We start from the raw sequence: 25,779 nt of genomic DNA, 5'->3' as shown, positions 1-25,779 counted from the left end.
GAAGTGCAAAAATTTATTAAATACAGTGTTGCTCTTGTCTCAGAATTAGTATGCAGATACAGCAGAGGAGGGTTCAAGCCATATATACAGAAAAATATTTTACTTTAAAGCTGACAATAACAAAAAAAAATCCATCTTATGTGTCTGAAGAAAATCCTCATCCACCATTATCACTAAGTACCTGTGTTGAAGCCGCCTGGGCAGGCTTCAACCTTGTCATTCCATTCTTGATTCTGTGAACCTCGCACGACGATGTTCCTGGTGAGGAGCCCCACCTCAGCTCTGCCCTCAAACACCGTACCATCAGGCAGCGTCACGGACACCCCGAGGTGAGTGTAGTTCAGCGGTTCAGTCAGGGTGAGAGTCATTCCATCAGCCGACACAGCGGCGATCCTCCTCACCTCATTCTCTCCTTGACTGTGCCTGGAATTTAAATAAATATATTTTTACCCCTTCTGCAGATTTATTAAAACCTTTTATTTTTAATCTACATGCTCCTGCTGTCCTGTGATTAAAACACATCAGTGACTTTTTTTTTTTTGGAATGCATAAAACAGCATTTCAGTGACGGTTTGTAATCTTTAACCCTCCATTCTTTTGATTGTCAGCAGCTCCTGGCACACATTTCCCCGCTATCCAGGTTAGCAAAACCAGAGAATCGGAGCGGCGGTAGCTACTGCTACTCAGCTAAACCATGGGATTTAGCTTTCAGCAGGGCTAGTTTATTCTGTTCTTTGCTTACTACATAATCTAATTTCACATATTCATTATTACAGTAATAAAGTGAACAACATGTTCTGTTTTTTAAATATAGGGAACTAGAGATATTAATTCGATTAGCTGCTAACTAGCATCCTGCAACAAAAATGCTAATTGCTGCAATTTATTTAATATACTGTTATGTTGCACATTTTTCTCCACATTCCACATCTTTAGGTAACTAAATGAGCACATTTATTTAAAATATTTGACCAATTTAATAGACAAGTATATTAAAGTCCAGTTTTCTTTCCAACTGGATCTTTTTTTAATTGTAAAAATAATTTTAGGATTATTAACACAAATTTTAAAAAGTTGAAAATTTGGCTTGAGATAATATCAGCTGCTAATCACTGTAATTTTACATTTTGTTGTCCATTTTTTTTCGCAGTAAATTAAACATTTCAATTAAATGCATGTAGTTCCCATGTTTTGGCTTTTTAGCTCAGATGAATAACTTGGATTTATGCTTTTATGAATCAGTCCTCAGCTGTACCTGTGTCCAGTGGTGGCAATAACGATCTCATCTCCTACTTTCCACGTCACTGCCTTCATCAGGTTCAACGTTTTTGAGCCACTGCTTGCTGTTTGGGCCAAGTGGGTCCAGGGGATCGGCACAGGAATACCTGATTTTATAAAAAAGGTCATTTTAAACTTGAGCAACTATTACAAAACTGGTCCACTTTAGGGCTTATTGTTTGATTATTATCCTGGTTCCTTAGAAACAGATGAGGTGACAATAATCACCTTGAGCACCAAGACCTAAAAATGCTGTCAGCTTACTATTACATGATATTATTACATGACATGCAATGCGTGTTTTTGAAATAATTGGGTCAAAGCTATTTGAGGTTTCTGTTGCTGAACGCCTTCTGTTTCTCACTCTACATGATACGATCGTGCACCTCAAGGGTGAATGAAGTATTTATTTCAATATTTACTTCAGTAAATGTAGGAAAACAACAATATTAAAATGCAACTTGGTTATTCATTTTAATGAGTGACAAAATCTGTGGAATTACAAACAAAATGTAACATCTGTATTAACTCATGAGTGTTTTGTTGCATTTAAACAGAACAATCTTAAAAAAGATCCTAAAAAAATGTAAGAACTACAAATTAGGATGTGGAACTTGATTTATACCTGATCTATACCTTATGTGTGTTTATGAATATAAATTTGTGTGTGCATACCATGGAGGTCCAACACGCCCTCTCTGACAGCCAGCGTCTTGGCTCCATAAACAGGAAGTTCAGGTGAACGCAGTTGACCGTGGAGCGTGATGATGGCTTTGTGTTGGAACGGCGCCCCCTCCTGTCCGATCTGGAGCCGACCGCCGTCGGTGATCAGGATGTTTTCTGCCTGCAGCTCGATGTCGGCTTCATCGAACACTAACGTCCCTCCTGAACGCAAAAAGAACTTGAGTTTCTCTGACAGTTTGAATTTCGTTCAATTTTTAAAAAAAACATTTTATCTTATTCTGCAGCAGTTCTCCAAATTTTGCATTTTCACAAACACTGCATCCAACATAATTTACTTTTTACACAATGTCTGAATGTAAAAACACACACTAAGAAGTAATTTTTGCACCTTGAATAAGCAGCATTTTGAGCACCGGTGTGTTGGTGTCCAGCAGGATGGTCTGGCCTTTAGTAATAACAGCGAATGTGCCCTCCTCAGGTGGAGACAGACCTCCCCATGTGAACTTGGACGACCACACGTCAATGTAAAAGAAATCTGCGTTGTCCTAAAGAACAACAAAAAACACTGGATGAAAATATGTAATCAGAAACAATAAAATCAATCAGACAGCACTGTTTTCCTTTGAAGCAGCATAACTTTACTAAACACAAACAAATCAACCTCACCATCTTGGCGATGCCTTGGTTTCCGATGCTGACCCTGACTTTGGTTTCCTGAGATTGCCCCTGAGCGCTGGTCACGCAGATGATGTGCGTGCTGTTGGCGGACTGCACGTCACACACTGACTCTGCGATCGTCACATTGATCTCGTTAATGTCAGTGCTGTAATATGGGAGGGGGAGTGAACGCAAGAAAGAGAGACAGACTGAAGAAAACCTATTATGGGTTTGTAACTCTCTTTTTATTCAGTGACCTCCTCAGTAATCTTTCTTTAAGATCAACTCCCAGTTTGCCCAATTATCTAAATGGGAAACTTCTGGAAGCCAGCCGAGGGGCAGCACCTAGTTTTTGTGAGTTTTACATTGTTTAAAAAGAGCTGATGGCAGGTGACTGTGTAAAAAAACAAAATTATGGCCGTTAGTGGTAATGAATACGTGTGCAGACACTAATGCAGTTCATTATGTGTCAAACATGCTCAACAAAAAGCAGTATTTGTAATCTATTAGTCAGGATTGTAATCCCCGTGTTCCCAAGCAGAGAAAGTGAAAGCAAAAGCAGATATCTTTTGTCGGCTGAGCACTTATTCTTGATCAGTGATCCATGCACATTGGGCGTATCTCTCAATTGAGTGAAATGTTTTCTTCCTTTGCTGTACCTGAAACCAGAGCCAGTGATTGTGAGCCGGGTGCCTCCAGCAGTGCCGCCTCTGCGAGGAGAAACCTGAGTGATCACTGGAGTCAGCTGAGATCTATAGGTGAAGCCGTTTGACACGTTGACCGCATCATGTGGGTTAATGACGGCAACAATGCAGCTGACCTCTGACTGAGTGCCTGCAAGGATACAGGACACACACGGAGTCACACACACAGACAGACAAATCACGCAACAACAAAATCTTCTTATCATCCATATCAAGTTATCTTCTTATCAAATATGACCATTTTCTGCCCTGTGACAAGGCTGACAGCATTCCTCGTAAGCACAGTCTGTCTCCTTTAAGGCCTTTAGGGAATTCAGTTGGTGTCTTAAACCAGCTACTGACAACTACTGATGTGATAATAAGTATTTTTTTTGTCCCTAAAAACACATATGGTACTTTAAAAGGTAAAATAAATTAAATCTTGCTTGTCACGGACATATTTTTTAACTAGTTTGCATTTAGCAGCTATTAATATTATTAAAGCTGTGGATCTGGATTTTAGAAGTGAAGGTGTTGTGAACTTTTTTGTGTTTGGCAATGTAACAGTGCTGCTCAGACTTTTCCCACTGCACAATCTTAGTTTCATTTTTTGTGAAGCAGGATAAGATCAGCAAACTCTTGTAGGTTCAGTTTTCCTGTAAAAATCATGTTCATTTAAATTTTTGCAGCAACAGACCAGAGTTTAAATTGTGACCAGGGCATGCATTCAGCAAGGATTCACAGGCTGGCCCAGATCAGTCATCGGTTAAGCAGAGTTAAGCATCACCCCCAATGTGTTCTAGATGAGAAAGGTACATTAAAGCTAATGAATCCCTCTCTATGCATCTCACAGAGAGGTGGAACATGGGCAAAGCAGCACCATGCGACGTAGAAATGACCTCTTCCCAATGTGCAAACCCACATCTCTGCTACATAATGCCTAACACTAGCCACAGAGTGTGATACACTACTGTGCTGTCGGGGTAATGTGTCTTCTTTCCAACTAATGGAAGGAAATGTTCAAAATACACTGCAGTGCATTACTTAGCAGTAATAATAGCAACGTTTATAACCCTAGAAATCAATCGCTGTGCATGCCATGGCTGCATTTTACAGCATGCACATTTTCAAAACTCACATTTTATTAGTGATATTGGTGATTGAGATTTTTTCATCTGCATGATCATCTGCTTGATCATCTGCTTTAGGTAAAACTTACTGTTGTGAGGTGGAGACTGGCAGTACAGATGGGTGGATGTGGATGTTTCTCTGTGAACCTGGCATTCCTCCCCACAGATCCGCACAGTGGAGTTGAGTGGATCAAACCCAGAGCCCTGGATGGACAGCAGCGCACCGCCACCGAAACTACCTGAATGGCAGATTAAAGTGAAACAACTAATTTAGTAAGCTAATAAAAAACTGATTAGAGGATCAAAAGAAATGAAAGAATAAAAGAAAAAGACAAAAGCTGCACAGTTTATTTCACTGTGAAGTATTTTGAGACAAGATGTTTGAATGATCAGTTCTTCTTTTATTTGATTCCTTTTTATAAACAACTTAAAAATAATTAAAATTATCAGAAAAATATAATTATTTCTTCCTTTTTTATGTAATTAACTCTATACCGTCAGACAGATGCGACTCTCACAAAAATTCTGAATGCATCCAGCATTGTTATTCCCGACAGCAGGTTTTCTCCCTAGAGACATCATATGTTCTGTTTTCTTAATTCTGTTTACTTTATTGCTTTATATTCAATACAAAAAAAGTTTAAGAGGAATGTTAGATATTCTTCAAATTAGGTAGCCCCAGTAAATATGGATTTATGCATCTACAGAAAAAAAACGATCTGGTTTTATTTTTATATTTAACGATTAGGTCTGTCTGTGTTTTCTTGTTTTTCTTTCCCTCAATAAGCATGATTTAATAAAATGCAGGTAAACAGAGAGTTTTAATATTGCTTACCTTCACTGGGCTGCACACTGCTGAGCGTCAGTTCATACGTGAACACGACTCCTGACTGGGCATAACCTTTGACCTGGTGATGCAGCATGACTGGGTATGTCGCCCCTGGATTGTTTCCTGCGGTGAACTGGACCTGTGTGTCGGAGACCGTGGAAACATTGCAAGGGACGCCATTTATGGTGATGGTGATGAGCTGAGAGTCATTGCCGAAGCCTGAACCTGTCAGGGTGATGACGGACCCGCTCGGTCCTGCAGGAAATAAACAGAGGAGGTGAAGAAACTGTATAAATAAAGAATCTGAGATATGACTTGTTGCTTTATACATATATTACGGTACTGAATGACACATAAATCTATAAATGTCATGAGCTGGAATAATATTTTATCTGTTCAGTAATAATAATGATAAATTAAGGTAAATGAGACTGAACCAATTTCCAATTTTCAGTGACTTTTTTCTGTGTTCTTCTGTTTTGCTTAATTTCACTGAATCATCTTGCAAAAATACTGTCAGCGTTCTTTAAACAGACTGCAGAAACTGCATTAGCCTCTGCTTGTTATCTTTCTGTCATCATAGTTACCTGTGGTGGGGCTGATGGAGCTGATGACAGGAGTGTGGGCGGTGGAGTAGGTGAAGTTGAGAGGAGGATACTGCACAGAGAAGACCTGCAAAATGACGGTCACCAGCCCCACAGTGTTAGGAGGCGTCAGGCAGATAAGACGACCCGGCGTCACCTCCTGAATCTTGCAGGGTTTCCTACCGACCGTCACGCTTGTGTTCCCTCGAGCGAAGCCATTTCCTGTGAAGATAAGTGGCGTCCCTCCCGCCAGACTGCCCACGTTGGGGTTCAGGGTTGCTTGTGCCTTACTGCTCAGGATGACCTGACCAGAAGCGAGGCCTTTGCTTCTCACAATCACTTTGACTGAGTGGTAACCTGCAGGCAGAGCGCTGACTCTTGCGCTGATGTTGCCGTCGGTCACAGCGGTTACTTCTAGCTCTGTCAACCCAGCAAAAACTGCCACATCATCCACGCTGCTGCCAAACCCTGAGCCAGAGATGATCACAGTAGTGACATCATCAATGCTGTCTGGGGAAATGCCGGTAACTGTGGGAGTGACAGACGAGGAGTAGCGGAAGGAGCAGTTTGAGTGGCAGGCGCTTTGGATTTGGCCCATGTAAAAGATGACATCACCGATGTGTGGCTGAGAAGGCGCCGTGTGGCAGATGATCGAAGTGTAATTAAGAGACTGGATGCGACAGAGCTCGCTGGCTACAATTACGAGTCCCTCTGAGAAGCCAGAACCGCGGATGAGGAGCCTAGTGTGGCCAGTGGGGCTTCCAATAGGAGGCGAGACTGAGTCAACCACTGGGAGAACCACAAAGCGACGCTCAAGCTCATTTGGCACAGCGATGACGGCGCTGCCTAGGTTGTTGACTCTGACGGCCACAGGGAGAGCAAGGCCGATGGGAAGTTCACTGCTGGGACTGAGCTGGCAGTTAATCTCAGATTGGGAGCTGTTGATCACCTGACAGGGCTGATCTCCCACCATCACCTGCAGCACACAGAGCACACCACTGTGGGTAACAAGTCTGAACAAGAGCTATAGCAAGGCTAATCGAGTCTAGCTTCAGTTAATGACAACACATTTATTGGTCAAAGAACTGAGATTTAGGATTAAAATGACTTTTCTAAATAGTACAATGAAATTAATTATGTGTTAATTGAAGCTTAGGACTACAAGCATATGTGCTTGAATGCTTTCATTATAATGACACAAGTGTTTTATTAATTTAAGTATATTGCATTAAGGTCTTACAGCCACAAAATCCTTACAACTTCATTTAAGCCACTACTGTTTTTAATATACATTTAGCTAATGTTAGTGTTCATTTGTTTAATCTTTAATTACTACTTTTTTCAAAATCTTAGCTAACTACCGAGCTTTTTCAGCGTGCTTTAATGAAGCAATGTTATTTGTGCAAATGCTTAAGTGTCTTGTGTCTGTATTCTATCTTATGGTGTCGAGAGGGGTTGGGGCGAGAGCTCTGGTTGCAAAATGACTTTTGGATATATAGAAGTCTAATCCCCCCAATACTTCCCTGATGAGTTGCTGATTGAAGTTCAATGTTTTTTGTTCGCATCAGAAACCTGGGCAAACTCATTAACTAATGGCTTTTTGTGCACACGACAATGGTGAAACAACACGCTCTCACTCCCAAAATGTAACATTTTATGCTAAATATCGATGACAAATCATTGATATATTAGGCTTCCGGGTGCCCAACACGTTCCTATATTACGAGATCGGAAAAATGAGGAAACATGAGAACCGTTGGAATGAATCTACACATGTATGTTTGTTTTACTTAAATCGCTTTGGAAAACACTATCTAATGTCATTAAAGTGCTGGTTAAGGTTAGGGTTAGGGCTGGAATACATGGCTGGGACGTGGATTACCGCGGGAGCGTCATTCTACTGGATTTCATCCGTAACCCGGCGCGTAGCTTCGCGTTCCTCAGGAACACCTCGGGACTTGACAAATTGTCTGTATATTATGCTGCGGGGGTGAGAACGGGCTGGGTGAAAACACTCAGTATCCCAAGCAATATGTGAAGTCACAGTGGCCAAGTCCATTGTTTATGTACAGTCTATGTTTTATTGGTACACTTAGCTAACAATGTCAACTGCATGCTTTTCTAAACAGCCCATTACGTAATGATTTATTAGCTAGCAATTTATTTCCATTTTTTGACCACTGTTTATCTTTTTAAGTCACATGCATGGCTGTCTATTTCTACTGTTTATCCATTAGTTTTAGTTCTCAACTTTTAGATCTCAACTGTCAAATCAAACTGATTCAGGTCAACAAATCATTTAATTTAATTGTAGTTTCTTTTCCTCAGAACGCTTGATCCAGTCTGTCTCTGGATAGCAAAAAATATCCCATGGAAATGACTGGTTAAAGTAGACTGAATAGACCTGCCACTCTAATGTTCCAGACATTTTATTAAATAAAGGCTGAATAATTTAATCAGGCCATTCAAAAGATTCTGGGAGCGCCACAGCCTGTACTGTTGTTTTTTTATTGACCTATATTATATATCAAACATTTACGTCATACTGAATATACTCTCCGGCATCCTAAAATGAAGTTATGTAGCAATGTTGTATTTTGATGTATAACATGGGTCTTTAAGAAGGGATATGCAGGACAATCACTGACCAAAGAAGATATTTTACATTTAATTCATTCAATGATGCAGTCTTAAAAAGTTCTGCTAACCTCGTTAGCACAGGCCACGTCGCTGAAGCTTTTGCCCTTGATCTGGATCACTTTGTGGTATGAGCCCTGGTTGGGAGAAATGGAGTAAACCATGGGAGTGGAGCAGGCGGAGGTACTGAGGGAAAGCGTATCAGTCTGATTGGACTGTTGGCACTGCGGGGAGGCAATGCACTGTGGCGCTGCTCTGGAGACACGACGTGAACCTGTAGTAAGTAAATCAGAGATCATTACCTTTTATTCTACCTTAGAACTGTCAATCATAGCTTCTTATCCACTTATATTAACTTACTTCCAGCCACATGTCTGGCCTCAATGCCCTTCACTCGGACAGAGACCTCGCTGCTCTTTTCCTCCCGACTCTGGACTCTCACGACTCCCTGCAGGAGTCTGAGGTTGGCATTGTCTATGTAGCCACTGCTGTAGTAATAAACCCCGGGCGTGGTGAAACGGTAGCTGAAAAATCCTGAGGGACACGAGACCCAGATTGTAAAGACGTCACATCAAGTCATGACAGATTCTTGGACACACTGTGCGCATATCTAGCTCAGTATGGCTCACGCATGTTGAAAGGTGTAACACAGCACACTCATTCATGCACAACACGTGTAGCTTATCATGACATCGCTATACATACACTAAATGAAAGGTGTCCAGTCATTCTCATGTACAACTCATGAAATCTAGACATAATGAGGTCATGTTTTATAAGCGGCTACTGTGTGCAGCACAGCAACAATAAACCAGAGTTTAATATCATCAACATGGAGTAAGTACAAATCAGAGTTTATTACTTTTTTATAATGATTTCTGAAAATTAAACTGCCTATCACCTTACCCTGTTGGACCTGTTTGTGTTTTATTTATTTATAATACTGTTTCCTTTTGGGGCGGGAATATTCTATTCAAAGTTTTGAACTTCCTAAATTCAGTAAATAAAACAATTTCAGGTGTCCAGTGTACGCAGGGTGAAGCACAGCGATCAATAAAATAAAACTTTAAATGAGAGTCCAGAGGATTATATCTGAATATTTAAAGGGAAACAAAGAAGAACCATAGCAACACAAACTTAATTAACAAAATCACACACTGAAGTTATGGTGGATTGTTTTGGTGATTGGAGATAAAGAAGGGAAAAGCTTTTCATAAATCTGTGCACAGCTGACTCTGGTTCTACCTTGGGCAGTTTTGGTCTCTCCACTGGTGAAAGGTCCTCCTTCATAAGAGGTACCGCTTGGGCTGGAAACACTGAAGACCCGGTACCCAACCTCCTGAAAGGCTGGTCCCTCCCAACGCCACATTACCGTGTCGCCAACGAATACGGTGAGTGAGGCTGGACTCCACGCATTTCCCTGCCCATAAACTGGAAAACGCATGGTTACGTTGATTAAGATTTACACAAAGAACCAACAAACACACACACGGATTAAAGTGTCTGATATCTAACACAATCTGAGACATTTCTTTGTGAATCAGTTGCATTTTAGTTGCATAGAGACTACAGGCGACAACTTCCTCGCAGGTGTATGTTTTCTGTAAGTTAATCCTCTTTCTGTTGTACACAACTTCAGCTTCTCAGATTTAGTTTGACAGCTGCACAAAGCACAGAAACATAAAACTACCACGATCGAATCCCTGGTTGGTAACGATGTGGGTCTTCTCCTCTGATTGCACAACACACTGCAGCTCATTCTCTGAGGCGGCCGTCACTTCACAAGCAGCGTTTCCTGTCACAACGCAAACAGAAAACATGAAGGAGATCAGTGATGCAGTTCTGTTACACCATTTTTAAATATTTGCAAGCTTTTGCACCATCATTAACTTCCATTCATATAAATTGCTTAAATATATTTGCTAGTAAAACACACGGTTGGCATAATTACGACTGGATCACATGTTGCTTACCAACAGACACAGTGTTGTCAGATACGTTGCTGCTGAAACCAGAGCCAGAAACGGTCAGCTCGGTTCCTCCCATCAAAGAACCGAACAACGGCGAGACACTGTAGACTTCCAGGATGTACTCAATGGTCGTGTTTACACCATTGCTGTAAAACAAAAAAACAGACCAGCTAAGGTAAAGGCATTAATAATGGACTTATGAGAATTAATCTTAAACTGTGTCATTTGTTTTGGTATCTATGGCATCTTATTAAAACCTAACTTTAGGATAATTACGACCAAATTTTTAATCACTTTTGTATGCCCTGGTGACCCCTGAAATCAAAGATCATTCAGATAAAGCTTTGAAATAAGATGGCAGCATTTGCTCCAAGAAGTTCTTTGGAATGATTTGGGTCAAAAAATGTGTCAAATCCCCTTAGTCTAAAAAAATCTTTTGGCTTTTGTTTTCTACATCATTTGTTGTACATTTTAACTGGAAGAAAATACCCTTAAGAATTTCCTTTATTGTCCTCATGAATAATAGTGGGAATACAAATACATGGCACCATTTCATGGAGAGAAGATCTTTTGGGCAGGTAGAGAAATTACTGATCTTTATTAAATATTACAAGAAAGTCGAGTCTATTTTTGAGTAGCAAAAGCTTTTCACTGGGAGGATGCACTTAACAGAACTTTATATCTGCTTTTAGATAAATTCATCTATCTGTCTATGATCTATGTACAGTGGTCCCTCGCTGTAACGCGGTTCACCTTTCGCGGACTCGCTGTTTTGCGGATTTTTTTTTTTTGCGCAATTTTGCATGCTTTTTTTATGTTGTATTTTTATTTTTTTACAGCGCATTGTGTTCTGCGTCCTGATTGGCTGTACACCATTTTTAGTCAGTCAATCTCGTGCCATATCTTCTGTACAGTACAGAATGCGTTAAGCTTCGTAAATAATTGCGTTAAGCAAATTTACATAAATCTTGGATCGCTAGCAGTGTGACTGCTGTACTGCATGTTTTTAAGTCTTCTCCCCAACAAACACAACACTGTCGACGAAACGTTTTGCACCGTCAAAGGCAACTGTGGTATATTGCAATAAGCAGCAGCTATTACTACCTCCCACCAGTAGGTGGTACTGTGGTATTGTATGTAATTGAAAGGGAGCTGAGTAAAGAAGACCTGACCTCCACCATAGCCTCGTCTCAGTCCTCTGTGCTTGATCTAAAGTTGACTTTGACCGCAACCCATGTTAAACCAGCAGTTGGAACAACGCTGCATAAAGTTACAACATGGTGTCAGAAGTTGGCGAGACCGTGTGAACGGGGACCGCGACGTGAGTAAGCTAGCCGTAGATTAGCTAACGGTAGACGTTGCTAACGGCATGGAGCAATTCAGGCCACCATCGCCGCTACTGCTCACCGGCAATTTATCTGAGACCTGGCGCAGGTGGGAACAAAGATTCAGACTATATATGACTGCTACGGGTGCGCTGGAGAAAGATGAAAAAGTTAAAACAGCCATTCTTCTCCACACTATCGGCGAGGAGGCGCTTGAAGTGTACAACACACTCACTGTAACCCCGGCCGGAGACGCGCTAGCCATGGAGGACATTCTGAAAGCGTTTAAGGACTACTGTAGTCCACAAAAGAACGTTGTTTTTGAGCGCCATAAGTTCTGGTCATACCCAATGTCAACAGGTGTAACAGTGGACAGATATATCACAGAACTCCGTCAGAAAAGTAAAAGTTGTGAGTTTGGGGTCAATGAGGACGACATGATCAGGGACAAATTGGTGTTCAGCATAAATGACACAAGACTAAAAGAGAGATTACTTTGTGACAACGACCTCACACTGCGCAAAACGATAGAAATATGCAGATCAGCAGAAGTGGCCAAGTCACAGATTCAGGCTATGCAGTCAACAACTGCAGCCCAAGATACGTCAGTGGACGCATTAAGAAAAATAACAGGACACATTAAATCAGGACACAGTAAAAACAAAACGAGCAACGACAAGCAAATGGTTTGTTACAAATGCGGCAACAAGCACGCGCTCCGACAGTGTCCAGCCTATGGGGCAACATGCCACAAGTGTGGGAAAATAACCACTTCTCAAAAGTATGCAGAGCAGGCGCAGAGAAAAGTAGAAACTACAAGAAAACAAAAACTATTAATAACATTGAGACTGATGGGGATTCACTGTACATTGGCGTGGTGTGCAGTGACAAGCACAAAACTGAAAGTTGGCATGAAAGTGTAACAATCGGAGACGTATCAGTCACCTTCAAGCTAGACACAGGTGCGGACGCAAATGTGCTCCCCAGATCAGTTTACAACAAGTTACCGGGGATGCCTCGATTACAGCCCACAAAGACTGTACTCATAGCTTTTGGTGGAGCCCGCATACGTGCAGGTGGTGTGGTGTCTCTTGAGTGCGAAGCACGGAAGCACAAGGCTGTGTTTGACTTTCTTGTATCAGGCCATGCAGATAAACCGATCCTAGGTGGACAAGCTTGTGAAGAGCTGCATCTGGTGAAACGAGTTGAGACCCTTGCCATAACATCCACTAAAACGAGACTAGCCAAACCACCTTCTACCAAGGAAGAGCTTGTGGGGATGTATGTTGATGTGTTCACAGGCTTAGGTGAGTTCCCTGGAGTTCACCACATACACACTGACCCAAACGCAACACCTGTGATTCATGCATGCAGGAACGTGCCTCTCTCCATAATGGACCCGCTGAAGAAGACGCTACAGGACTTACAAAGCAGAGATGTCATAACACCTGTCAATGAGCCTACAGATTGGGTCAACAGTCTTGTCGCCACACAGAAGAAGAACGGAACACTAAGGGTGTGTTTGGACCCTTGTGATCTGAACCAAGCAGTTAAACGCCAGCACTACTCCATCCCCACACAAGAGGACGTTCGCAGCAAGCTAGCAGGAAAATCCATCTTCACCATATTGGATGAAAAAGATGGATACTGGCAGATCAAGCTGGACGAGCCGTCATCAAAGCTTTGTACCTTTAACACACCTTGGGGCCGGTATCGCTTCCTCCGGCTCCCATTCGGGATCAAATCCGCCAGCGAAGTTTTTCAACAAAAGAATTGTGAGACTTTTGGCAACATTCCTGGTGTATTTATCATTGCAGATGATATGATAATTGCAGCTACATCGGAGCACGAACACGATGAAATCCTGCAGAAGGTCATGGAGAAAGCAAGAGCAGCTAACGTGAAGTTTAACAAGGACAAAATTCAGTTCAAAGTTGACACAGTGAAATACATGGGCCATATTATCACAGCAGCAGGGCAGAAAGCAGATGTTTCAAAGATCAAAGCGATTGTCGACATGCCGACTCCAGAAGACAAACAAAGCCTTCAGCGTCTGCTGGGAATGACGAAGTTTTTGGCACAGTACATTCAAAATGAAGCATCACTCACAGCACCTTTAAGACAGCTACTCAAAAAGGACACAGCGTGGCAGTGGCAGCCACACCACACAGCAGCGTTACAGATGCTCAAGGCGACGCTCACACAAGCACCAGTGTTGAGATTTTATGACCACAAGAAACCATTAACATTGCAGGCCGATTCTTCAAAAGATGGGCTGGGTGCATGCCTATTACAAGAAGGGCAACCTGTGTGCTATGCGTCACGAGCACTCACAGACACAGAAAAAAGGTATGCACAAATAGAAAAAGAGTTGCTAGCCATTGTGTTTGCCACTAAACGATTCCACCAGTATGTCTATGGAAGACCAGTGACCGTGCAGTCTGATCATAAACCCCTGGAGGCGATAATGCGTAAGCCGCTATGCAAGGCACCAGCAAGGTTACAAGGAATGCTGCTGCAACTACAGAGATATGATCTCACCGTCACATACACCCCCGGCAGAGACATGTTCATAGCCGATGCACTTTCACGTGCCACAACCACCAGTGACAATGAAAATGTGAGTGAAAACACAAATGATGAAAGAGTTGTGTATGCTCTGGAGGCCACAGCAGCATTGAGTGAGAAAACACTGAGTGACCTGAGAACGGCAGTTGCAGCAGACAGCGTGCTACAAGCTGTGCGTGGAAGACACTTCAACGGATGGCCAGCTAAAAGGAAGAGTTTAGACAGAACACTCCACAGCTACTGGCCTATGAGACACAATATCAGTATCCACGATGACATTATTATGATAGGGGACAAGATTGTAATACCCCAAAGCTTCAGACAAGTGATCCTGGAGAAGTTGCATTTCGCTCACCAAGGTGTACAGCGCACAAAAGCCAGAGCAAGAAGAGTACTGTACTGGCCTGGCATGTCACACGATATAGAGACTATGCTTGAAAAGTGTGAACAATGCCAGCAAATGCAGCCAAAGAACCAGGCTGAGCCGCTTATTCCACATCAGATTCCAGAGCTGCCATGGATGAAAATCGGAGCAGACATCTTCGAACTGAACGGTCAGCCATATCTTTTGTTAGTTGACTATTTATCCAAATACCCAGAAGTTCTTAACTTACCTGACAAAACGGCACACTCTGTGATTCAGAAGATGAAATCAGTCTTTGCAAGACACGGGATTCCCAAAGAGATAGTGAGCGATCATGTTCCATTTGCCAGCTACGAGATGAGATCGTTTGCAGCATCTTGGGAGATAAAGCTAACTTTTTCCAGTCCCGGTTTTCCTTCTTCAAATGGAATGGCGGAGCGAGCCATAAAGACTGTTAAACATGCACTTAAAAAAGCAATACGAACTGGAACAGATCCACATCTAGTGCTGTTATCTCTGAGGAACACTCCAGTCACAGGACTGAATATGTCACCTGCACAAATGCTGATGGGAAGGGTTCTCCGCAGCACGCTGCCATGCGCCAGTGCTGTGTTGAGACAGTCAACCCCACAGAACATTCACGATAAAGTGCGTGGACTGCAGTCAAAGCGGAAATACCACTTTGATCAGCATGCAAGACCACTGCCTGTTTTGACCTCAGGCGATACTGTGCACATGCAAACACGGCGCGGTTGGGAACCAGCTGTTGTAGCTCATCGGCGAGAGGAACCACGCTCCTACACTGTGCAAACACCAGAGGGTGAGGTGCTCAGGAGGAACAGGAGACATCTGAGGAAAATACACCCAAGTCTGTTTAAGGACACATCCATAGACCCAGATGAACTGTCTGTTCACGCCCAAGAGCCAGTTGTGCCACCAGCAAGTGACACCCCACAACACTCTCGTCCTGCAAGTATGGACAATACACCCACATGCTACACACGCAGTGGCCGAGCAATAATATGCCCTGCCAGGTATAGAGACTAAGTGATTGGAAACTTACAGTCACTCTATCCTGTACCTGAGTTGTTCTGTACAAGTTAGAAAACTGTCTTGTTGGAAAAGAGAGAAAATATGTCATGTTTCATATGTTCATTTTGACATGTCTCATCCAATTTGTCATGTGTTCATCTGTTTCAAAACACTGCACTGATATGTCTTTGCATTGTTCAAGTGATAGGCAATCTAAGGTGTGCTTTACTTAATGTCTCAAGAATATAATATTGTTAATGTTCCTACGATTTAAAAGGTGCATTTATGTTACAAAATATTGGAGTTAAGACGTAGTATCATTATCTCGGAAAAGAGGGATGTGGTATATTGCAATAAGCAGCAGCTATTACTACCTCCCACCAGTAGGTGGTACTGTGGTATTGTATGTAATTGAAAGGGAGCTGAGTAAAGAAGACCTGACCTCCACCATAGCCTCGTCTCAGTCCTCTGTGCTTGATCTAAAGTTGACTTTGACCGCAACCCACGTTAAACCAGCAGTTGGAACAACGCTGCATAAAGTTACAACAGCAACCGCGGGTGCCTTTGGTTTCATTCGATAATACTGGACTTATTTTTCTACGAAGGTTTGAACTTTGAGAGCGTTTAAACAAGAGAGAAAAGTGTATAAAGTGTGTAGTGAGGGGTTTTACAGCCTTAAAACATCTACAATAATTGTAAAAAATAAAGTTGGCTACTTCGCAGATTTCACCTATCGCAGGTTTTTTTTTTAGAACGTAACTCCCGCGAGTCCCACTGTATATAGATAGATAGATATAGATATATCTAGAGAGCAATATTTATTTATTTAATTTGATTTTAATCACATTTTCAAATCAACCCCAAATCCTGTCTCTGTCTGCAATAAACCATGCTCCACTTTTTGTGTATTTATTATCATATTATTTGTTTATTGTTGTCCTATTTTTTTTCTACTTCTTTGAAGGGATCAAACTCTAGTGTCAGGAACCTTGGCGCTGTCTATACAGTGTATATTGACTGAAAAAAACAAATATAAAACAATGTTTATATCTGACCCTCACAGAATGCGCCTGGGCCCATCTGACACGTGAGAAAACAATTCAGCAGTCTTTCATTTTTGCACGCGAAAGATGAACCCGTGATAGTACTTCCAAATCACTCAGTGTATCTTTGACAGACGCTGTACCTCATCTGGGGGTAGCCACTGTTCCCAACCTGTACGTCCACCTCATGCATGCCAGGTGGCAGCACAGGGAGAAGACAGGTGATGTTTGCTTCCGTCCAAAGCACAGTGACACATTCCCTCCTTCCTACAAGCACGATGCTGTCATTGTCTTGCTGCCCGAGGTTCAAACCTTGGATGGTGAGAACTCGGTGGCCTGCACAAAGAAAGACAAACAAGTATGCCAACTCATTTTTCCAACGTAGCAGCCTCTGTCATTAAAGTGCCAAGATGACTGGCACTTGTCACCTCGTTGGCTCTCATTGTTCCTCTTTTTTAAAACATGAATGTCACGGGTTGTTCTGCAGATTAATAGAAATTCCTTTAGTGTCATTTCTTCCTAGTTGTTTAGTATAATTAGACGGTAAGCCATGCTAGCCCCCTGAGCCAAGATTCTCAAGCTTAAGAAAGCTTTAAAAGGCTGAAACTGGGTAAACCTGCAAATCAGCATTACACAACTCAAGACTATAACAATTGAGGCTTCTACACACGCTTTGACAGACAGAAACATGCCAGCTCTGAGCAACAGACAGAACACACAGCACACGTCAACATTTTGGCTCTCTCTGCCATTAAAATACATTGTGTTCATATATTCAAGGACACATTTCATGTGATGTAACCTATCCTGTGTAAAAGTTACTGACAAAAATACATAAGCCTTCAATATTTTCTGGATTCACTGTTTCCATAGCACTAACTGAATAATAACAAATGCACTGTGCCTATATGTGGTTTACTTTGTGTATGAAGAGCCTTGAAATTCAATGAAGAAACACTGAATCCTTTTCTTTTCAAGCACAAAGGGGAAGCAGACTATAGAACAGCAGACAGTTAGGACTGAAAGTAACCTTTAAAGGACAAAACCCACCTTCATCCTCATTAAACTCATTAATCTTTACTTAAATGAATCATACAATCTCTATAGCTGTGTTAAAGGTTATTTGATGCATAAACACAACAGCTCCATTCAGCATAAAAAAGGAGCTGAGCTTACCAATCACAGTGGTGGTCAGGGGATTCAGGCCTGTGATCTGTGGGGTGAGGTTATTATCGTAGGTGAAGGAGCTGATGGCCGTCTGACTCATGTTTCCCAACAACACTGTGAGCGTCTGTGATCCCACAGCTCCCTGAAATAAGCATTTTAATAAAAGTAAGTACCTTATTCAGAGCTAAAGGCGGGAAAATAATATAATGTTACATAACATTAAGTTATGTAAGTTTTATTATGACAAGACCATACAACTAACTATGTCATGTCTGATATGACCAATGGCCTGGTGGTGAACGTAGCATGAACTTATTTCTTTATAACAAATGTTACTCAAATATTCTGTTGTTTTAATGCATTTAACAGTTTTGTCAGTACGCTACATCACAAGAAAGGACTGCAGTAGTTAGTGACGTCTGACTGACTACAAAAATTAACACAATGATACATATGCTATATATATTATAGTAGCCATGCAAAGTGTCATTTGAAATAGTTTTAATAGGAAAATTAGTGAAAAGAACAAGTTAATAGCGACTCCAATGCATTTACTTGACCATAGAGAAATTTTGTAAGTCACTTAATACGTCAGTGGCTAAAGCCTGAGTTTAAATTTCAGTTCTCATTGCTGGATTAACTTCAGCAAAAAAAAAAATCACTGATATATAAACATTTTTAAAACATCCTGAGAAAGCTTCAAGCTTTTTATATTTGTTTTTATTTTATTATGTTTTGTAATTACTATGCATGATCCAGCAAGTACTCACATTAAATTTAGATTCTTAGTGTACCTAAAAAAGTGTTACAGTCTTTTTTAAATAATGCAATGTAGCTACAGATCTGGATATTGGATTGGATAATTAAATATGAAATTATATGAAATTATTTGACTAATTTCTACCAACTCTGGATTTTCCAGTTTGCATTCTTCTTGTTTTCTGCTCATTTACTTTTTACTCAGTTCTCAGCACACTACACTACAGCTATTTTATTTGCATGCTATTGCAGGTAAACACTGTGTATAAAAATGAGTTTGCAGTGTGGGGACTTACTGCTGGTGTTCTGCATTTCAGTTCGGTGTCAGTTGAATCAATCAGTGTGCACTCTGCACTGCCAACAGTAACTGTAGCTTTCTGGCTGAAGCCAAAGCCTCTCACTGTCAGCAGAGTCCCTCCTGAGGAAAAAATAAAACAATAATTGTCTCGCAGAATTAGGTGTTTCATGGCTCACATAGAGGATCGTGGTTGTACCTGCAACGCTTCCAGAGAGCGGGACGAAAGAAGACACGATGAGCTGGTAGGTAAAGAGGAAGTTGCTGTCTGAAAAGCGTGAATCGCCCAGAGAGGGGAAGCTTACTAACACTGGGTAGGTGCCGGCACTGGTGCTGCCAAGTCTGCATACTTGAGTAGTAGCTGAAATATATTTCCCATGTTATAGTTAGTCTCCTGGAGACAAGTATCATCTGAGTTATCTTAACGAGAACCTAGAGTAAAATGTTCACTTCTCAAAAATAACTTTACTCACCTGTGGTTGCTTCAACGTGGCACCTGGCCTTTCCCACCATAATGGAAGCATTTTCACTGCTGAAGCCAGTCCCAGTGACAGTTAAGAGAGTCCCCAGAGCATTAGAACCTGAAACATTATATTAAATTATATAAGCTGCCTTCACCATACAGTACGGCATAAAAACACACGGCATAATTTACAAAACTTCCAGGACTTGATCAAATAATATGAGACTGGCAACAGGCTTTATACGAATACTGTCAAAAACTGGTGTTGATTGACAAGTTTTGGATAACAAACCCTTCACTAGTGGGCGTTTTGTTCAAAGCTGGAGCTCCTAAACTCCAGAACTGTCTCCATTTTCAGATAAGTTCAACTGCATCACAAACAGCATTTAAATCCAGACTCACCAGCTTTTTAAGCTGACTCACTGTGTCATTTCTGTGCATCTATTCTATAATTAATTTATTCTTTATTAATCATAACTATCATTTTTATTTTATTACCTATTACTTATTAAGTTTTTTTTTAACTTTTAAGTTAAACGTGCAAAGAGACCAGAGTCAAAGGAACTAAAGTTACAAAGTACAGCAGGTAACAGTAACTTGGTGATGAACTGAACACCTTGCGAAGGGCTGATTCCTGTCACGACTGGAGTTTTCTCTTCGGACCATATAAAGCCACAGTCACCAGAACACTTTGATGGGATGCCGTTGATTTGAACCTCCACCTGCAAGCGGTCATAACCAGACAGTTATTAAAGACTGTTGTCAATCACTGCTGTACAAACAAGTTATTCAAGTAAACATGCTGCCTGCAGGCACAGAATATAAAAATACATCAGCTTTATGCAAACAGAAAAAACAAAACTTGCTCTACAGGATGCACGCTAACAAAAACACATTAACAGATTAGCTGTAGCTATAGCAGACGGTTGGACACACATAACTTGAAACTTAAAACCACCTGGGCTGGAAGTTTTTTGATTCGCAGTCGTACCTGTGGTTTGTTTTCCCACACTCGGAAAAAGTCTCCTGTCAGGCTTCGAATCCACAGACCTCCCTTTCGTGTTTCCGTGGCCGAAATAATGACATTTTCCCCGACAACTGACGAGTAATCGAACTGTAGTGAGTGAAAATCACAATGTATGATGTATGTTTATACCTTTTATGTACATGTTGTTATGACTGATTCATGTCATTGAACCTTTTGTTACTAATATGGATATTTCCACGTATCTAATGTTGTATCACAATAGTAAGTTTAAGCAACATGTATAGAAAAGTGCCAAAATCAAAAAGTCATGTCAGTGAATGCACCAAAAAATATAAAATGTAATAATGAAATATACTAAGTTTAAAATTTTAAAACTGTGAGATAAATTAATATTTATTAACATTTAATTATTCATTAATTTTACTTCTATTAGCGCCTCATTTAGCTAATATGGTGTTCATTTCTTTTTAATTAATTTTCTGTAGCATATTCCACAAATTGTATTTATTTATGCATTTTCTTCTTTAAAAAATACAAATGAGCAGACTGTAATTCAGTGTTTTGGGGTCACAGAGCACATGACTGCTTTGAGATCATTACAGAAATGAAGCTGTTAGCTAATCTAGCAGAAAAAAGTCACTATACACAAAGTCTACATTTATTTTTAATACTATGTTATTGATGGAGATCTTCATTTATTTCTATTTATTCTCGATTTTGGCAGTTTTGGTCTTTCATAGGGTTTTCTTTATTAGAGAAAAAAGTAGCCTTTCCTATCAAACGTATACGTTTGATGGGAAACGAAACTTACATTTTAATAGGGTAAAAGAGTAAAGACATAAAGGAACACAAACACAACAGGAAGCGGTGGAGTCAGACCTGGATCAGAGGTTGGTCTCCTGGCTTTGTGAGCCACTTAACGCTCCACTGGGGACGTCTGCAGGTTCCAGACTTTTGGACGGTGACCTGGCCCATCCCTGCAATTCCCTCCAGGGCATACTTCAGGTCCTCCTCACTGATGTCCACAGATAAACCTAAAAACAAGGACTTGTTTTGTCATTTTTAATGATAGCCATGTAAAGATATCCAAAAATGAATGATATTTGTACCACATCTATTAGGTTTCCCCTCATGAAGCTGCAGTACATCACTATTTTATATATCACAGAAACACTCAAAGCAGAATTCAAAGTGGAAAAGTGGTAAAATAATAACTAAAGCTATAGCAGATGTATTGATCCTAGAGTGCTATGTTTTTAATCTAACGTTAATCTAAGAATAAACACCATAAGTCATTAGTTTTTCATCTGTGAACCTCAGAGATGCAGACATAACGTTACAGAGCTAACACTACCCGAAGCTTCAGCTCCCTGTTTCTTTGTCTTTGAGCCTTCAGAAGCTTTGTAAACTTTTAAAAAGAGCTTTTGTGCATTTACTTTAATTAATGTCAACCTGTCATCCTTCACAATGGCAACAATGGCATACGAGTAACGTGGAAGTCAGTAATTAGTTATAGGTCACACAGAATTGAACCTTTTGGATAATCCTATCTCTGGAACACCGCAGATGCAGGCAAGGCAGCTGTTACAATGCAAATTCTACTAATGTCTGTCAGCGCTACCTTCAGCTCGACCACCATAAATCATCGCATCAAAAGTGCCGTTCAGAGGAAGGGAGGCTCGGTGAGGGCGGGCGATGGTCACTGTGGCAGCTCCTTCTTTAAATTCAGCCGCGTCCTCACTGTTGTTGGACATCTTCAAAAGACAGTGGAGAGAAAAAATATCAACACATTTTGATTTGGCTTCTTAATCCTGGTTGTGTGCCAGGTTTAAGGCCTTTTTTATCAACAGAAAATGGATCATGAGTGAACTCACTTTAAGCTCATTGTGGGACAGTGTTTAAAGGACTCTCTGGATGTTGTGCTCATTATATTGTATGTTTGGTTCAAATGGCAATATGATGTATGCTGTTTTTTAACTTTTCTGCATTTACTTTACTTATGTTAATGAGCAGCGTAAACTAGCTTTATTCTGTAAATACATCCTGTCACAAGAATTTCACTCACTGTTTTCAAAGGAAATAAGATAAGTAGCATTCAGATGCTGCTAATCAAATCCATTGATTAACTGATCATCAACAAGTGTGACCTCCTCTGCATATTTATGACGAAAGAATTTCCCTCAGGATAAATAAAGTTCTTCTTATCTTATCTTATCTCATCTTAAAGGTTTTGTCAGTCTGTGGCATTCAGGTACGTGTTAACACAATTCCAAAATCTTCCCAAATTCAAATTGGATTCGGGAGACAGACACTAGCTCTACTTTCAAGATTAGGCTTAAAACTTTCCTTTTTGCTAAAGCATATATGGCCCCGCCCCTCTTTTCTCTGTATCTATGAAGCGCCTTGAGGCGAGTTTTGTTGTGATTTGGCGCTATATAAATAAAATTGAATTGAATTGAATTGAATTGAAACCACAGTCCGACTGTGCAATGCTTAGAAAAGTATTAAAAAAAAGTAAAACCAAGAAGTACACCTCAGTTGGCATGGTAAATATTAAATTTCATGGCAGCACTATTAAAAAAAGACTGAACAAGTATGGCTTCTTTGGATGGGTACAAACACCCCATACCAATTCTCAAGCACACTGGTGGAGGGGTGATGATTTGGGATCATGTTTTGCAGCCACAGGACTGGGCACCATGCAGTCTTTGAGGTAATCATGAACTATTCTGTATAACAGTCAAATGTGAGGCCATCTAAACAAACAAAAACCCTTCATCTTATTGATACTAAATGTGGTTCTACAAGCTGGATTTTAAATGGGAAACGAACACCTGTTAAAACAACATGAAGCAGAAAACCCACATAAACTGCGCAAAGATTAATGTCAGCTTTAACTGAAATAGCTGACATTATGCTTTGGTGCTGCTTCTGCTTTAATTTGTTAGCCAAATAATGACTGTAGAGCAGGTGGAGCCAGGAGAGCCAGGAGACACGCATACAGGATCATTAAGGTGCCTCTCTGTACTGTAACTTATATCGCACGCGTGGCTGCAGGTCACTATACATTTCTACTGCTTTCATTCACATTGCTGAGGCAACACTGATCTCTTAAGCAGGACATCTGGTTTCAAAATACTGTTACTGAGGCAATTTTGAAACTTTATATCTACTCACTCTTCCTTTATCATCTTTTGGTTTGTTTTATTGAGACAATCCGTAGACATCGTAACACAATAGCACAGGAATACAGGCTTAACTTTTAGCCTCGGTCCTTTCTTTGTGTGGATTTGTTTTCCAAGAAACACAAGCCAACAAGCCTAAACTCATACTGTTACTCCAATAAGATCCCACAGTACTGGCGTTACTGGGAAAGCCCCTTTTTCTCCCGTTTAATTTTAGCAACACAATATTATTATTTTTTTTAACAAAAAGTTAGGATTTCAACGGCCAAAAATTGTTCTCATTATTTGCAGAACAAGAAAAAAAATTCAGATTCTGCACTTGGATATGTACAGCATTGTAGGACAGGGACAAGACATGATGTATATAACCTGTGCTTTTTGGTTTTCTGTTTGTAGCATAGTTTCTATTAAGCAATCACATCTTAACAGGCATTGTTTGGATGCAGGTAAAAAGTCTAAGTGCAGAGTCAAAAAGACATTTGCCAAAGTGCATCAAATAACTAATGCTTGGTGAAAATGTAGTTTAGATTTATCTCCTTTTTTGAACAATAACAAGAAGTCAGAAATCAAAATCTTTGCCTTGATAGCCACAATAAAAGGCCTGAAAATTTCCCAGTTGCATTAAGAATGTAGGTTAGCTTGCTAAACCTAAGCTTCTAGTCTTCTAGTCTAGACTGCTGACTTTTAACAACGAAGCCAACCTGAACTGAACCGACGTTACATTTGTGGTTTCCAGAAATCTACTGACTTCTTAATCAATATTTCTATTTTACACATCTAAATTAACACATCTAAATCCTACCTGCAGGAAGCCAACGCCTAGCAGTGGAAAATCAAACGCACAGTCTACAGGTGTGGCTTTGATCTCATAGCTGATCCGTGAAGCAGATGATGCATGTTTGCTGACGGAGATCAACTCGAAGGACCGACCAGAATCCTCAAAAGGAGTGGGCCTCCTCTTGTTAGGAACAGCTGTGCAATAAAAAATGAGGAAAATTAAGTTTATCAATATTTAATTAGGGAGAAAACAAGTGTTTAAGACTCCCTGTACAGGCATCAAAGTTATACATTTAAAGGTATTCTGCAAAACAGTAGGATAGAAATATGTAACAACATAAAGCAGAATATTAAGATATTTGAATACTGTCTGTACAATTAAACAATAAGTACTATCCAACTCTGTACCATTTTCATCAACTGCAGTGGCCATCTTTCCAATATGAACGACATCTATGTAGAAATCTTCACCAGAAGTATCCTTGTACAGGTAGAACTCCAGCAGACTGTATCTGCTCCCAGTGTATTGTGTCTGCAGAGAACTTCGCAGATTCATGCATTTGTAACTCCATCTGTGAAGAAAATATCTTATTTACACGCTGCACCGATATGTAATTAGTGTCTTTGCACATTTTGGATAAATCAAAAGCACTTTCAGGACTTAGCACTGACTTGGAGCCCTTTTTGAAGATAGTGTTGATCTTTGTTGTGAGTGTTAGAGTTTTGCCTTTGCTGTCCTGGTAAGTGAACCTCATTCCAACTTCATCTTTCAACATTCCCTTGTATGCAAAGCAAAGCTGGAAGAAAATTAAATGAATATTTGTGAAAAAGGTAGCTGCACAATGCCATCAACAATAAATACATAAATGATTGATTTTACCATTGGGTGCTTGTCCAATGAAACCGGTCCATATTTATCTCCAGACTCTGTTGTGTAGCTGTCCTTGAAAAGGATCTCGGCGTTCTTCAGCGACCACCGGCCACAGAATCCCGAGTGATCTACAGGCATCCCTTCGTTTGCAATATTGAACTGATGAATGGAAAAAAGCAGAAAACTGAGAATCCACAATCAAATTCTCTAAAAATGTAAGAAATCATTTCTCACAGTTTTCTGTTTCATTTTTACAGACATTTCTTTTCTGTTTTAGTATTTTTATTTGTCCCCACAAACCTGCGAATTGTCATTTTCAAAGTCTTTGAAGTATTTCACATCAGTGCCTTCAAAAGTCAAGATCTCCCCTGGACACTCTGCTTTCATCAGGTCTTCCAGAGCCGACTGAACCTGTTCACACAAGCTGAACATTAGTTACCTCAAGACATCACACCTTTAACAAAACTGTAAAATTCAGTTTTTGCAGGAT

General features: G+C 40.5%; 1 protein-coding gene across 1 annotated transcript in view; it reads right to left on the bottom strand.

The window, feature by feature from the left end:
• pkhd1l1.1 (PKHD1 like 1, tandem duplicate 1) overlaps positions 1-25,779 on the bottom strand; it is a 50,456-nt gene that overhangs the window by 14,113 nt on the left and 10,564 nt on the right. Inside the window, exons 21-48 of the mRNA XM_084919138.1 lie at positions 25,590-25,700; positions 25,299-25,448; positions 25,091-25,215; positions 24,827-24,990; positions 24,444-24,613; positions 22,078-22,210; positions 21,336-21,490; positions 20,460-20,582; positions 20,085-20,190; positions 19,479-19,586; positions 19,205-19,366; positions 19,007-19,128; positions 17,961-18,093; positions 16,928-17,120; positions 10,456-10,598; positions 10,173-10,277; positions 9,728-9,913; positions 8,843-9,016; positions 8,554-8,756; positions 5,849-6,821; positions 5,268-5,516; positions 4,522-4,671; positions 3,279-3,453; positions 2,629-2,785; positions 2,351-2,507; positions 1,954-2,163; positions 1,256-1,385; positions 182-423 (exon numbers count right to left, since the gene is read on the bottom strand). Coding sequence (XP_084775264.1) covers positions 182-423; positions 1,256-1,385; positions 1,954-2,163; positions 2,351-2,507; positions 2,629-2,785; positions 3,279-3,453; positions 4,522-4,671; positions 5,268-5,516; positions 5,849-6,821; positions 8,554-8,756; positions 8,843-9,016; positions 9,728-9,913; positions 10,173-10,277; positions 10,456-10,598; positions 16,928-17,120; positions 17,961-18,093; positions 19,007-19,128; positions 19,205-19,366; positions 19,479-19,586; positions 20,085-20,190; positions 20,460-20,582; positions 21,336-21,490; positions 22,078-22,210; positions 24,444-24,613; positions 24,827-24,990; positions 25,091-25,215; positions 25,299-25,448; positions 25,590-25,700 — 5,209 coding nt within the window. The remainder of the gene's footprint in view (positions 1-181; positions 424-1,255; positions 1,386-1,953; positions 2,164-2,350; positions 2,508-2,628; positions 2,786-3,278; positions 3,454-4,521; positions 4,672-5,267; positions 5,517-5,848; positions 6,822-8,553; positions 8,757-8,842; positions 9,017-9,727; positions 9,914-10,172; positions 10,278-10,455; positions 10,599-16,927; positions 17,121-17,960; positions 18,094-19,006; positions 19,129-19,204; positions 19,367-19,478; positions 19,587-20,084; positions 20,191-20,459; positions 20,583-21,335; positions 21,491-22,077; positions 22,211-24,443; positions 24,614-24,826; positions 24,991-25,090; positions 25,216-25,298; positions 25,449-25,589; positions 25,701-25,779) is intronic.

Source organism: Perissodus microlepis, chromosome 22, assembly GCF_051167445.1.
Source record: "Perissodus microlepis isolate ML-2025 ecotype Zambia chromosome 22, ASM5116744v1, whole genome shotgun sequence".
In the NCBI taxonomy this organism is placed as follows: domain Eukaryota; kingdom Metazoa; phylum Chordata; class Actinopteri; order Cichliformes; family Cichlidae; genus Perissodus; species Perissodus microlepis.
This window is presented reverse-complemented; position numbering and strand designations above follow the sequence as displayed.